Source organism: Oreochromis niloticus, linkage group LG14 (genome assembly GCF_001858045.2).
Source record: "Oreochromis niloticus isolate F11D_XX linkage group LG14, O_niloticus_UMD_NMBU, whole genome shotgun sequence".
Taxonomy (NCBI): Eukaryota; Metazoa; Chordata; class Actinopteri; order Cichliformes; family Cichlidae; genus Oreochromis; species Oreochromis niloticus.
Window position 1 is genome coordinate 7,497,692 of NC_031979.2, and position 15,356 is coordinate 7,513,047.

The window sequence follows — 15,356 nt, forward strand, 5'->3', positions numbered from 1 at the left end:
AGACAACTTCCCAGTGTGGGAGTAAAAGCCCATCTTTTGTTCCCTGGAGTTTGTATTGTGCGCAGATGTAGCAGATGAAAGAAGAACTCGTTGCTGCTTGTTCACACTCTCACGAGGCATCGTGAAATGTTTCAGCTTTCTCTGAAGGTTTGTTTTGCAAGACAGTTGGCGCTGAATAGGCTATGAAACTTCATGAATGAGTGAACATATTATGAATATGAAAAAAAAGCTAAAATATTTAGCTGAGACAGATTTCTACCTGTGGGAAGGAGTGCATATCCCACTTTGTGAAGTGTACTCAAATTTGCACTTTCTGGTGTGTAAACTTATTGTTGAGAGCATTATTTAAAATGACCAGAAAGTGACATGTAGCCATAAAAAATGCTAATATGAGCCTACACATGCAAAAAACAAAACAAACAATCATGATACTAAATTAGGGCTTTCCTTTCCTCTTCCCCGAGTATGAAATGATCTAGTCCACCTCCACCTCCTGATTTCAGCCTTAGGGGTAACCCCCTCACTGGCTCTCCACCCGCTGCTGCCCGTGTGGTCAATTGTTTTCCACACTTGCCATACTGGGATAAGTGTCTTACCTGTGTGATGTGCAGCGGTGTCTGCCCTGGTGACTGTGCTGATGATGTGGAGGTCCTGGAACAGAACAATCCCTCCTGATGCTCTGAAGTCTGAGGCTGGATGGCTCAGTCTCTCCACTCCGCTGATTGTGATCCTGGGTTCACTGGGCTGAAGCACCATCACCACTGCATCAATATCTGGGATGGTAATACACGTGTCTTCACCAAAACACCTGGACGCAGAGAGGCAGAAGAGTGAGAGAGACTGTGCCAACTCAAGCTGGAATTAGTGTGGTGTTTTACTGCATCGCTCTGTTTAGCTGTAGTGTAAAGATGCTGTTTTGTTACTCAGATTTTGTGGAGAGACCGCTATACGATACAGATCAGATTTAGAAACTCCACACAGCTGAAGACGTCAGAGTGAAGACTCCATGTGGTGAGCATGGTTACAGAGATTTGCAGGTATGGGATAATTGCTGATGAACTTTTTAAAGCTCTGTTTTAATTTTTATTTCATGTAATGAGGGAAAGTATCTTGTACTCTGATGGCAGAGTAGATAAGCATTTATTGGAGCATAAGAAAACAGTACAAAAGTATACAAATAATGCAGGAAATACTGAGCTATACTCGTGCTATAATAAATGTAAATGTGTGTTCTGCAGCCCACACAAGCCTTTGATCACACTTCTGAATACTGAACACCTGTGACTAAACATTTCTATTTAAAAAGAGCAATTATCTTCAATCCAATCAATCCATCCACACAATTTAATGTCATTTAATGTAATTCCTCCACAACGACGAGACGTTCTGGTTAAGAAAACAAAAAAACATGTCAAACGTTCAAATAAAATTATCCGTATTTTCCTATAAATACAAACCTGACGCTGGCCGGACGAGACACTGGACAGTGACGATGATGACGGTGATGATGACTAATGGGTGCTGCCCTGCTCCTCCAGCCTCACACAAGTGTGCAAACACTCAGGGCTGAAACACAAGCCTTCTTTTGGATCAAACATAGTCCAGTGACATGTATTTTTGAAGCATCTGCTCAATCCTCTCTCATTTTAGCTAAATGCAGACCATTTTAATCGATTTTCAGAAGTTTCCAAAGCGTCATACATCACGCCAGATGCCCCGATTTGCACAAAGTAACCTAGACCTCATCTTTATGCTAATGAGGAGCAGGTAATACAACTATACCAGAATCCAACAAATGGCTGATTTGACAAATAGTTCATGGAAATGGAGAAATGACAGATCGTGTGGACACATACCATGATAATAATGCTACTGTGACACTGGGGGGTAACTTTTCATGGGGTAGAGCAGGTCGTCTACTAATTAGAAAGTTGGCGGTTCGATCCCTGGCTGCTCCAGTCTACATGCCAAAGAGTCTTTGAGCAAGATACTGAACCTGGAGTTGCTCCTGATGTGTTCATCAGAGTGTGAATGGTTGTGAGTGTTAAACAGAAAGATGTGCTTGTATGAATGTGTGGGAATTATTCGTGCTTTAAAGTAGCAGAGCAGAAAAGTGCTGCATAGGAACCACTGACCACAGTCTTCTGTAGATGTTAAAGTTACCTATCAGCAGTGTGTGACTGTATTTTGCCCTTTTTAAATGTTGACGCTTGTCCTTATTTCAGTCAAGATGTTTAAATCCTAAGGAGTAGGTCACTGAGAGTAAGCCACATACTCTATAACAGCGGTCCCCAACCTTTTTTGCACCACGGACCGGTTGATGTCCAACAATATTTTTAAGGTGTTGCGGATAAATACAACAAAATAAAACCAGTACCGATACCAAAAAAAGAATATTTATTCATAAAACACGAGAAAAGACCCAGGGAAACCGAGCTAACGTTAAAAACCGATAAAAAATCCTGAGAACCATCAATTTCACACCCGAGCCTCAACTCTTGTGGCCTGGTACCAAACGACTCACGGACCGGTACAGGTCTGTGGCCCACGGGTTGGGGACTGCTGCTCTATAAGGACTATCTAGCTGATACACAGCACCAAAGTGTAACAGGAAACATTTTGGCCCTCAGACAAACTGGCATACACCTATGCAGCGTCACAATGTAAAACTGGAACTTTACAGCAACTAATAAAGCTTATCGACGGCATCAAGCCCTCTTAGCGGTACTCAAACCACAGCTGTGTGGTTCAAACCCAGACCACAGTGCGTGCAGTTATTAAAGAGGCAAACCGCTCCATCCTGTCAGTGCTTAGGCAGCAGACACAGACCTGCAGCAGTGTGCCTGCTGCGTTTTCACTCGTGCATGGCCGCCTGTCTGCGTGTGATAGCATGCCTTTAAATGCCCAGCGTCCACTGGCAACATTCAATGCACAGGCTTGGATTCGAGCTCGATAGCTGAGAGCTCACAATACAGTCACGCAGAGAGAGAGAGAGAGTAACCAGCACACACACAGATCTGCCATATTCACCCACACATGTTCACACAAATGAGGGCAGGCATCTGACGCGCAGCCCTTCTATTGCATTATTTGATAAACAGAGCGAAGTTTGCAGATCACACGGAACGCATGAGTTATTAAACTGAGAAAAGGCTGGGACGGGCTGAGGCTGTGTCGAGGCGGAGGATTGAGCATTGCGGGGGAAGGAGAGGTAGTAGAAGCACTGAAAGCTGAGCAAACAAGCCAGATTTTTGTTTTTACATTTCACCGAAGGCCTTTCAAGCACACAAACATCTGTCAGTGGGAGGGACATCATTGCCTTGTCTCCCTGCTGCGGCTCTGTAACCGGCTATGAGAATTCATAACTTTTTTTTTTTCCTAGATTGGAAGTCTGGGCTATACGATTTCAGCTGTTATGCAGCCTCTATTTTCTCAGCTACATTCTCATGTAAATGATGCCGCAATGCTTGAATGTATTTGATGAATCTGTATATGCTGGGTCACCTACAGCTAGGTTAGAATTGTTTGTGATTAGCATTAGAAAAGCTGAAAGGAGACGGCAGATTTGCCAAAGAAAAGCGTGCAAAAAGCAAAAAGTTTTCTTTAAAGTATTTGCTAGAACAATAACACACGTCAGGTATTAGTGATGTTGTCGATGTTGATGCAGAAAATGCCCTTTAAGGGTTTTTACTGCATGTGCACGACAGGCCCGTCATGTCGACTTTATGATTAATCAGCCTGCTTTACAAGTAGCTTTTAATGAACACGAAATGGCTAATTAAATACCGTACCTACATGCTCTTGTAAACATCATATCAGGGTCAACTGGTTAAACAAATATATCAAAATAAATAATTATTTACACTCTGAGATGAAGATACATAAATGTAAAGTTGTCATTCTTAAGAAAAATGTCCACTGGTAGTTGTGTAACCATCGTTATTGTACTTTTATTTTATGTGTTTAACACACTCCTTTAATTTGCTTATTAAGCCGAGCAATTCTATTTTATGACTTTGCAGAACTGCTAATTAAATTAAGTTATATCATTAACTTATTTCATTAACAGCCACAACATTTTACATATAAATATTATATATATATATATTATATAGAGTCATTTAAGTTCATTAATGCTATTGCTTTCACCCACCAAGAGAGTGTGGAGACAGCAATAAGAAATCAGAATTACACACTGGATTTTAAAGTGAATATAATGGTTACATCATCTAACCAAATGTACCAATTTTATTGGGTGACCAACGTGTGAACGCATGTGGTCACCCAATAAAGTTGTTCCCTGATTCTTTAAGTGTTGCAGTAATCTTCACATCATCAGATCTTTGTCTTCTCCATGCACCTTGGAAGTAGGTGAAGTTGTGCCACCAAAATTTGTTGACTTTCTCTAATATTGCAAGGTCTTCACCTTTCAAAGACCTGTATGAAGCTCATACTGGTGATTGTTGTTGTGAATCGGCTCAAAATTGAGATCAATTATGAGCAATCACACGTTTTATGCCATATTCTGAATAAGAACAAGAAAACATCCTGCTAATTAACAGTCTGTGTGTGTGGATGTTGACGTAGAAGAAACCAGAAATGAACTAAATTAAACTCATATGTGAGTTTTTCTTTAATTTATGACAAATATAACATGTAACATACCTATTAGCTGATATATTAGCTGAATTGTCAAAATCACACGGATACATTTTCAAAAGTCTTGAGTGTAGCGCTATCATTTAAAAAAAAGGAGCAAATTCATTTTCACTTTCTTGACACAAAAGACTGAAACAAAAGAGAAAAAAACCCTCTTAAACTTTGCCTAACAGCAGAGAAAAACCTGACTGCAGTCTCTAATCCTCTGTAGTCAGGGGCATGAGGCCACGGTTTGGGACAAAAACAGGTTTCGGGGCATTGTGTAATCTCTCCCTTTCTTTCCTATGGTTATGGCTGCTGTTGTGTGTCTGTGTGCCTGCTTGCAGCTTGGGCACCAAGCCATTGTTGTGAGCAGTGGGAGATACAAACTCAGTGATGCGGGAAGTCGGCTGCTGCGTGGGCCTGCAAAACACACACACACACACGCGCACACACACACACATAAACACACACACACTCACACAAACAGCAACTGGAGCCACGCCAACTTAATTATAAAGAAATATGACAAGGGAGCTTAAAAGGGCTGTTGCAAAGATTAGCACTGGATACTTTTATTTGCAAGATGCTTGGAGTAATTGCAGTTATTAGGTGTCAGCACAAAACAAATTTAAATGCATTTGGAGGAATCAATTATCATCTCTGTTTATTATGTGAAGAGCGATACTTTCCGCATCAGTCAAAACTGGAGTTTGTTCCAGCACTCGCGGACACGTCGTGGCAGCTGGCCATGTTTCAGCCTCCCAGTGTAACCGAGTCTGTGAAATCGCCCGTGTTATCAGCTAGACTGTACACAAGGATTTACTGCTGGAAACTCACAATGGCTTACAAAGAGACTTATAGCCACAGGCTGACCATTAAGCAGTCTAGGAGAAAAACTGAGGTCAGTCAATATCAGTCACGAACTAAAGGTTATGAGCAAAGCCCCCTTACATTTCTTATTTTGTCAATAGAGGTGTTCTTCTGTAAGAAGAGTCAACTTTAAGCAAACATGTTTAAACTAACAAATCATAAATATAATGCAGAAAAGACCATATAGAGTATTGAATTAAATCTTAACCTGATCATAAACGGACTGGCTTGTCCATTTATGACACATTACCATGCTGGGAGCAGCCATCAGTAGACAGTTACGTCGTGACCACTGACCAAGTGGTCAGCAGCAGTATTCAGGTAGGCTGTGATATTTAAATGCTTCTCAACTGTATTCATATCCCCCACACCAGCCTGAACCATTGACACAAGTCAGGATGGCTCCATGCTTTCATATTGTTTACACCAAATTCTGACCATCTTGCCTCACAGCTCGAAGACTGTCCTAATATTGCAGCAGCAGACCAGACAACGTTTTTCCAGTCTTCTATTGTCCAGTTTGTGTGAACTGTAGCCTCGGGTTCCTGTTTTTAGCAGAAAAGGAGTGTCACCTACGGTGTCCTTGTCCATGTCTACATGCACGTAGTTGCTGCCGTGTGATAGGCTGATTAGATATTTCTCTAAATGAGCAGTTGAACAGCTAACAAAGTGACCAGTGCCCAGTGTGTCTGGTGCAGGAGGAAACCTGAAAGATCACAAATTACACATTAAACACATGCCTACAACATGCCTCATTCACCCATTCACTTTTTTCTATATTTATGTGCTTTCTATCTAACATTTACACACATTCATACTCCGATGGATGTAGCGGAGAGCAACTTGGGGTTAGTATCTTGCCCAAGGATATCAGGCATCCAGACTGGAGCGGCCAGGGATCGAAACACCAGCCATCCAATGAGTAGATGACCTACTCTACCTTCTGAGCTACAGCTCAGCTGTTTTGTCTGTTCCATGTCCTTGTTTTTTAAACTCCTCTGGGTATCAAGCAAAAATTGTAGGCTTGGCTAAGAACGTGTCAGCCCACAAACTTCAAACCTAACAGGAATCTCTCGGAGACACCTGTCTGATTTAAAAGACACTCAATACAGCAAAGCTACAACTAGCTTACAGCTGGCTTCATGAACCTTTCTTTGCAAGACTGTTTTGACGGGTAAAAAATGTCATGTGCTCCTACACTGAAATTATTGGTAAGTTGACATCACATGGTAAACAACCAGACTTTCAATTTACAACTGGCATTTTCCACTGATTACTAAACCACTCATTTAGTCCTCATATAAACATGACATGCCATTTTTCATCCTACTATGTAATAGCTGTTAAACTTTATGATCTGATTATACCTTTGTGTGGTAGAACAGCCTATTTGCTCTGTTATGTTAGTCAGAGCCTTCTAGAAGAAAATCTTTATAGTGTGTGTTTTATTATCAGACTGTTCGTATATAAACATATACACATCGTTATCACTCAGAGTGCTCCTGCTGTTACGGAGAAGCATAAAGATTAAAGTCAGGGTAGCAGAGCTCTAGAACTAGCTCATATAGTTGGAATGATGCTATAATAACTACTAGTAATTACTGACATTTAAAAACATCAGAAGTCGAGATAGACTCCCACACAGATATAGCTACAGTGATTAGTATAAGACTAACAACCTGATAAGCATTGGCTTGGGATGGCTACCATCATGCTGCTCTTCTGGCTCTGCAGACATGTGTCCACCATTCTGGATGCCATAGTGACAGTGTAAGAGCCCAGTCAAACAGGCCTAGAGACTGGTCCATGACCATTTGTCAACCAGTGGTTGTGAGGGAAAAATTCATTATTGGTCACTGGATGTTGATGGCAGTCACTGGGAAAATGATTGCTAAATCCCCAGGCACAAGCCTACAGACCAGTAAGTGTCCACCATGGCAACCATCTATCACTAAGTGTCAAAGGAAAATCGTGTATATGTGATCAGCTCCATGAAATGTATTCCTTCATTTATCATTAAGCACATGTCTATGTGACTTTTCACCTAGTAACTTGTGTGCAGCTACTAACTGCTTGCGGAAAAACATGTATTCCGCAATCGGTTGGAAAAATGCTCATTGGGTTTGCTTTGGTTGTTAGCATTTTGCTGCGGTTGTACTTTAAATGAAAGTGAGTTGTCCAAGCTGTGCTGACACTGTGGGAAGTGCAACACAGACCAGAAATGGAGACGGTCTGACCATCAGAATAAAAGTTGCACCTTATGGCTAGTAGTTAGCAAGTGCTTGCAGACAAACGTAAGAAACTGCAGCCAACTGTAACAATTTGGTAGCAACCAAAGCAATGATGAGGAGGTTTTTGGCGTAGCACCTTCTTTGAATTTAATTTCACACAGCTAGAGTTGGCAACACTGCAAGCCAGTCGGGAGAAGACATTTTTATGTCCCATTTTTCACTTGTATCACATCCAATATAACGGACAACTTTTTGCTCATGACGTCACATCATAAAACTCAATACCTGATCCACAGATTCAGTCATTTTTATTCCCCTATGTAAATACATGTACATGTACAACAGCTCTGCCAGGTTTTACATTTTCCAATTTTATTGTCCACAGACACTACAAACTACTATATTCTTACAAAATGTTGAACTAATATTGCAAAATGGTCAAAACTGTCATTGTTATCACTGGTTCTGATAAACTGTATCCTCAGTCCTGCTACTACCGTTTGATCAGCACTGAGTTTCAGCAATACTGAAATGATCATTCATGCTGCAGTGGTCTTGTAACTGGTATAAATCAAGAATCAATTAATAGATTTCAAATGTTTCAAAATGCAGCAGCAAGATTTCTTGTAAGAACTAAGACAAGTGTACGTATTACACTCGTTTAACGGCTCTACATTTGCTGCTCATTTGTTTTAGAATACATTTTAAAATTTTATGTCTCACATTTAAAGCCCCTCATGGCTCAAGGAAACATATTGGAACTCTTGTCTCAGGGAGAAGCCTGAGATTCTCCAGGAGAAATCTGACTGTTTACACACACAATAGACTACTGAGTGTTTGCTGTTTGGGAGACTTGTTGTAAAAGGCCCTGCCTTCGGACCTCTGCCTTCTTTTAAATCACCTATAAAGAAACATCATGTAGAGCTTTTTTATAATACACGTTAATATAGTCCTTCTGTTTTCGTCCACTTATCCAATTAGGGGGCACGGAGCCCATCCCAGCTGAGATAGACAAACATTCATACTCACGTTCACATCTATGAGCAATTTAGAACCACCAGTTAACCTAACCCCACTAACTGCATGTCTTTGGACTATGAGAGGAAATCATAGAGAATCCACACTGACACAGTGAGAACATGCAAGTTCCACACAAAAAGGCCAGACTGAAGGTGGGTTCAAACTCAAGACCGTGTTGCTGTGAGGCAACAGTGCTATCCATCACTCCACCATATGAGCACTTTGGTATTCTTTACTTTATTCTTAACCACTGAGGTACACTGTTTCAGTCTTTACTTGTCTCTTACATGTCTCTGTGTTACACTGCTAAACCAGTTTTTATAGTTTGAATTTTGTATTTTTTAAAATCTTTCATAGGGGAATGCTTTTCATTATAGGTAGTATGTCTTTTTTACAAAATGCTGGTGCTATGATGGCTATACAAACTTTTTATAATATCATATATAATACAACATTACATATGAATTCTTAAAATGATTCTTAAAACTCATTTTCTGGGACGTATTGCATATATTTTTCCATTTCTAAAGTTTTACTTTTGGACATTTGCATCCCAGACCACGACTGGCTACAAAACGAGCCGCGTCATATCGAGTCGTGATTGTACACCCTCGCGTTGAACATTCCACGGCCAAGCGCAAGTTGGCAAGTGCAGTAATATTTTTCCAGACTGGTATTTTCACCAGTTTTAGCAGGAAAAAGCGCAGGTGCGTGTCAAGGGGGTCCCGGTGCTGTGCGTTGCGTCTCACTGGCAAAGGCTTGTGGGATACCTTAATGAACCACAGCCAGTGTTAATGTCATTAGTCACACCTGGACTTCGATCACACACACAGGTGTTTTCTCTCTGGCTGATTAGATCTGTTATCTGCAGCACTTCTCCAATCACATCTGAGCCCCAGAGCAAGCTGAAAGCACCTGTCCGGGAAGCGTGCGTCTCCATTTTCTGGTTTTTGTGGTACAAGAATAATGCACCGTTGACGCCACGTTTACACTTTTACTGATTCCGCAGCATCTAGAACGTTTTTGTATGTTTATTCTAAAAAAATTCAGCGTCTGAACTGCTCTCTGTGACAAAAAATGAGACAGAGGACGAGGGGAACCCACGATCCTTGTTGCTAAGATTAGCGTTGTTCGCCTAATTATATTCTCAGTGCCTGCAGTAATTTGGCTTATTAGGCGTCAGCAAGAAAGAAGTTTAATTGCATCGCCAGGAAATATTTAGCATCTCTGTTTATTTGTGTAAAGCCATGCTGTCTGTAGCAGTGAAGGGAGTTTGTTCACCCGCTGATGCCTTCTTGCGGGAGGCCAATTTCCAGACTCTCAGTGTAACTAACAGAGCTGAAAGGCAAGATTTACTGTCTTTTTTTTTTCTGGAGTCAAACTGGATGTTTAAATACAACTCATCCCTAAACATGCTTTTGAGTGGACCCCATTTTTAAACATTAGCCACACATGTCCTCAAGTAGTGTTTTATTCCTTATTTTACACACACACACACACACACACACACACACACACACACACACACACACACACACTTGGGCATGCGCACAGCTCCTGCAACTCGCAGACTAGTCAGCAGTCTGTGGAAAAAGTTCATTTAAACAACATTTAGCAATGATGCAAGCTTAGCCCTTATTAGCATAATGTATTCCTTGATAATCGGTGCGCCTCCAGCTACGACTCTGCTTCATCACCAGCAGCTTGTGCAGCACACACACCAACATGTGCACAATCGTCCACACACTCACACACTCTTCTGCTGTGTTAGTTGAAGTTCTCGGGCCTGCCGCTGTGCATCGAACCCATCGGGAGGGCGGAGAGTGAAACCCCAGGGCTGTGCTGCAGGGGTCTACATATATTTAAAACAATCATGAATTTTAATGGTAACCCGCCAAGGGAGGCTGTTTTACCAGCCAGCCTCTCTTCTCTGTGCCTTGCGTCCGCAAGCACACACACACACACACACACACACACACACACACACACACACACATACACATACACACACACACCCTCTCCTTTTGCATCTCTCTTCCCCTCATTCCTCTGGCAAAATCCAGGCAGAATTATTAATACATGACATGAAAATGTAAAAACCAGCCCCCGGTGGCGACAGTGAACCGAAAATGGTGTATTAAAGGAAAGGGGAAGTGACAGCAGAGGAAAACGAGAAACAGAGGGGAGGGGTGGGGATCAATGCGAGGAAAGGGAATTATATATCAGTCGGGGTGTGATGTCTGCCGTGTTGTTTTAACAGAAGTGTCGAGGTGGGCGAACATCTTAAAGAACAGGTACCCAGAAACAGAGAAAGCGTGTGAACACTAAAGGAAACAAATGTCGTCGTGTAGGAAGAAAAAAACAAGAGAGAGAGACACACAGACGAGGCAGATTTCAGTAAAGATAAAGGAGAAAAACAAGACGAACACGGCAGTGTACTCACTGGACGGTAGTGGAGATGTGCAGGCGTCGGATGCCTGGTGTGGGAAACTGACGCGAGTTTATGTAGGAAACTTTCCTCACAGCGGCGTTCATGTTCTCCAAGTCCTCGCCCTCCATTACCAGGATGGATTGAGCTGGGTTAAAGTGAAACTGGGGAGAGAGAAAACACAGATGTTAGACGGAGAGCGAGAACTGACACAGCAGATGATAAAATGTCCGTGGGAACAGTGCCATTTAAAACTGAAATCAGTCAGCTCTAATTGAGATGCTGTAGATTAGTCTGTGCATACGAAAGCTGACAGAGTGAAAGCGTGGAGGGCATGGACAGATTAACCTGCTGCAGGAGAAGGGGGGGCAGGGGTACAGATCCCACTCTCTGTGCAAAATTTACCGTTTAAATACTGCACGGCTCACGGTTTGCTGTGTGGTAATGTGATTAAACTCCAACGATTTCAAGTCGTGGCCTTAAGATCAAATAATAAAGTGGAATCTGTACTATATGGATATTTCAGGGGACGGCGCGGCTTCGAAGGAAGAACAGCTTATCCAATAATCTGAGATGCTTTATTCAATATCCAGCTCCTCGAGTCTGCATGTCTGCCCAAGATATGACCTATAAACATGTCGCCATGTGTCATCTCTGTTTATTATATGTGTCGCTGGCTTTAACCAGGTGAATGTGGCTTATACTGAGAGTAGAAAAGACTAGAAAAAACAACATTTTCAAATGTATTTCTTTCACTTATCCCATTCAGGGTCATAGTTCAAATGAATAAGTGTTCCTGGGTAAACTGAAGGAGGTTGCATGAGGAGCTCTGGATTTCTCTGCTTAGGCTCCTGCGCCTGAAACCAAGAAAACCAGAAGTGATTTAGCTGTTCTTCACTGACTTTGCCACCTTTTTGGTGCTGAACCTTCAGTGTATAGTGTTTAATATTTGTGATGCAACAAGAGGCAAGGTTGCTTATAATCCCATGGTAGTGCTGTCATGCCCAGCCCTCAGGTAGATGCACCTATGGTATAAATTTGAAAATCCTTGAGGTAGGCATCACTGAGATTTGAACTCATCTGAGATTTTTAGTAGATGCACCTATGGTACGATATTTCAAAATCCACGTCACCTCCTCGAGTTATCATATTCACAAACTTGGGGGTCCACGCTGCCCGCCTGCCCGGCGGGTTGACAGCGATACTCCATCAGCCTGAGGGGTAAAAACTGAATAATTTCAGCAGCGGTTCTGCAAATGATAAAAGGTCACTACCTTTCTGCTTGTTTCCAGGCAGTCTCTGTGTTCTACAGGTTTCACTGTACAGTTGTGCACACATTAGTTTGCAGAGACTCGCAACTTGTTTGAATCAGGCAATCCATCAAAGTGAACATCACGGCTGCGCTGCTTTACCATGCAACGGCATAAAACAAACACATCCAATGTTCACTGTGATGGATCACCTGTTTCAAGGTAGTTTCAGGCTTCTGCTTCCATACTGTACTGAAATAAATGAAAACCTGGCATAACTAAACATGGCAGTATGATAATAATGGGAATATGCATGTACTAGTCAATATCGTAAACATGGAGACACATGGTAGAGCTGGTTTTACAGAGCTGTGTGCTCTCCTGCAGAGTTTGATGGTAGCGATTTGAAGCCTTCTTACTTCAAAAAGGATTCAGTGTTCTCCTGCCAGAACTGCAATGAGTAGTTCCCATTTTCTAAAACTGGGTATCAGCACCAGGGTGAAGTTACTCCTCCTCTCTGTGGTGCTCTCCCTACAGTCCCTGTGCCCTGTCATTTTCCCCATTCACACTTCTTTCTGTCTCCTCTCATCTTCTGTTCTCTGTCACTATACTTTGTGTCTACCTGCCTCTCTGCCTGTTATTCTCCTCTGATTGTGTGGTGCCAGCTGTCCACCTGCCTGGCTAAGCTTCCTGTGGACTTCCAGGGGCCAGATGAGTGTGTGGCTAAGAAGAAAATTAAATGGCTCTCAAAAGATAAACTGCACTGGCCCTAGAGAGGCTCTCCTCTTCTCTCTCATATCCTCCACCTCATCCCAGCATGCCTTTTCAAAAGGCTGGCAAGCATCTCTTTGCTGCGCCACGGCACAAGGTTCTCTATAGAAGGATCTGGAGTTTGCTGGAGAGGGAAAAGCTGAAGAGGGGAAAAAGCATAAAGGAGCTGAGAGTGGAAGGGTGCTTACGGGCGATGGCTTTGAGTCCACACAAAGCCCCATCTATCTTGTATGCCCTCTATCTTGCACAGTGCAGTGAGATCAATCAGCTGAGCCAGTGACAAAGGGGAAGAAGAAGAAGAAGGTAGTTGGAGATTTTCAAGAAAGACAGGTTTGGTTGCCATTACATTTATTGATCAACACATTATAGTGTTTCTATAAGAATTAAAGTAGATGTATATTGTACTTCATATTAAAACCTGAATTAGCATAGTTTGTTCTGGCTGCTTAGGAACAACAAAACATTTACATTTGATTACTTTTAATCCAGCAATTTGTTAGCCAACATCTTCTAATATATAATTCAATTAAATTCAATTTTATTTATACAGCGCCAAATCCCAACAACAGTTGCCTCATGGTCATGGTGTTTCTGAGGTGACTGGCCAGCTGTCGGATACAGATGAAGGCATGCTGGTAAGTAACCTGTGTGTCCAGGGCGTACATCTCTGTTAGAGTCCTCTGCATGAAGTTGATCATGGGAGATGTGAACTTGCAGTTTTGTACATAAGAAATGTACATTTGCTTAAGAATAGGGGTTGAGGTACGTTTCCTGTTTCTGGGGGCAGATTTTATTGAGGGCCAGGAAGGCAAGAACCCGACTCGTCTCTTCCCCCGTGCTCCACTGCTTCATTAGTTGCTTAATCAGGTGGTGACACTCTTTGGGTAGACAGGTAATACGGTACGAGCTGATTGGTGTGCTTCAGGACCGTGCAGATGACCGTAGCCTCTGTTAGTCTGGATAACAGCTGAACCACTCCACTGAGTGTAATGTCACAACACTTTTGTTGTGACATTACACTATGTGGAGTGGTTCCCAGCCACGAAGCTCCCAGCACACTGTTTATATACTAATGTTAATGGCAGAGGAGGTCTGGAGCTCTGTAGTTATGGAGTGTTACCCCCGTAACATTATGTGGTCTGCCACTTCATGACTGAGTTGGTTTGTTGTTGTTCCTGACTGAGGAATATCTAGGAGATTCCATGAACTGACTTATGGCAACACTGGGATCCTGTTACAGTACCACACTTGAGGTTATTGTTTGGCTTTTGGTATCTAAAACACTGAAAAAAACCCATCCTCTTCCTCTTTTAATATCCATTCTCTTCACTGAACTGATGTGATCTACACTATTATCTGACACTTTAAACCAAGATGAGAGGTTTTACTGCAGTCCCTCTTTTTGAAACACCTCCTTTATCTCTGTGTACGCGTACCTTTATACTCTTATCCAGACTCTCGAGGGAGTTGATGTCCAGTCCCTCTTTGCAGGCCTGCAGACAGGATATGACTTTCTGACTCTCAATCTTTCCCGGTCGGATGGTCAGTCCAGAGAGGCTTCCCCGGAAATATTGAGTGAACCGCGGCTTGGTCACCTCCCCACCTGCAGAAACAACAACAAACAGATAAAACAGTGCATACTACTACAATTCAGATAAACTAAAATCATTTTTCCACTTTTTATGGAATCATTACAGAAGGTCATGTAAACATTTAGTTACAGTAAACCACTGGTTTTGGTCCTTTAGGTCAAATAATGGTTATAATTGGCCCAAAGAATCATGTTTTGTGTCTCCCAACCTATGATTAAGTGGAAGGTACTGCTGTATAAGTGCAAGTGCTCCTCAGCCAGCCCATCCAGGCTAAATAAAGGTAAGGAAAAAGTCAACACATTTAAAGGCTGTCCTCTGAACTCCATAAAGGCCAATACCAGCGATATGAGTCTCCAAACCACTCATTAGCTGAAAGGTTACCAGCTCTGGGTATCAAAACTTCACCTTTGGATTCCTGTCCTTCCTTTCATTTCTCTCTTCCTTTTCCCTCTTTTGGTCTCTAATTCTGGCAGTAATCCACCAAAGCACTAAAAGTATTGAACATTCCCCTCAAATAACAACAAAATCCAAACTGGCTCATTGATCAAACACA

The 15,356-nt window shown here is 42.1% G+C and overlaps 1 protein-coding gene across 1 annotated transcript in view; it reads right to left on the bottom strand.

The window, feature by feature from the left end:
• The window catches only part of LOC100697909 (calsyntenin-2), a 309,840-nt gene that overhangs the window by 16,904 nt on the left and 277,580 nt on the right, over positions 1-15,356 (bottom strand). The window contains exons 10-12 of the mRNA XM_005461707.3: positions 14,648-14,814; positions 11,206-11,354; positions 597-808 (exon numbers count right to left, since the gene is read on the bottom strand). Of these exons, the coding sequence (XP_005461764.1) occupies positions 597-808; positions 11,206-11,354; positions 14,648-14,814 (528 nt within the window). The remainder of the gene's footprint in view (positions 1-596; positions 809-11,205; positions 11,355-14,647; positions 14,815-15,356) is intronic.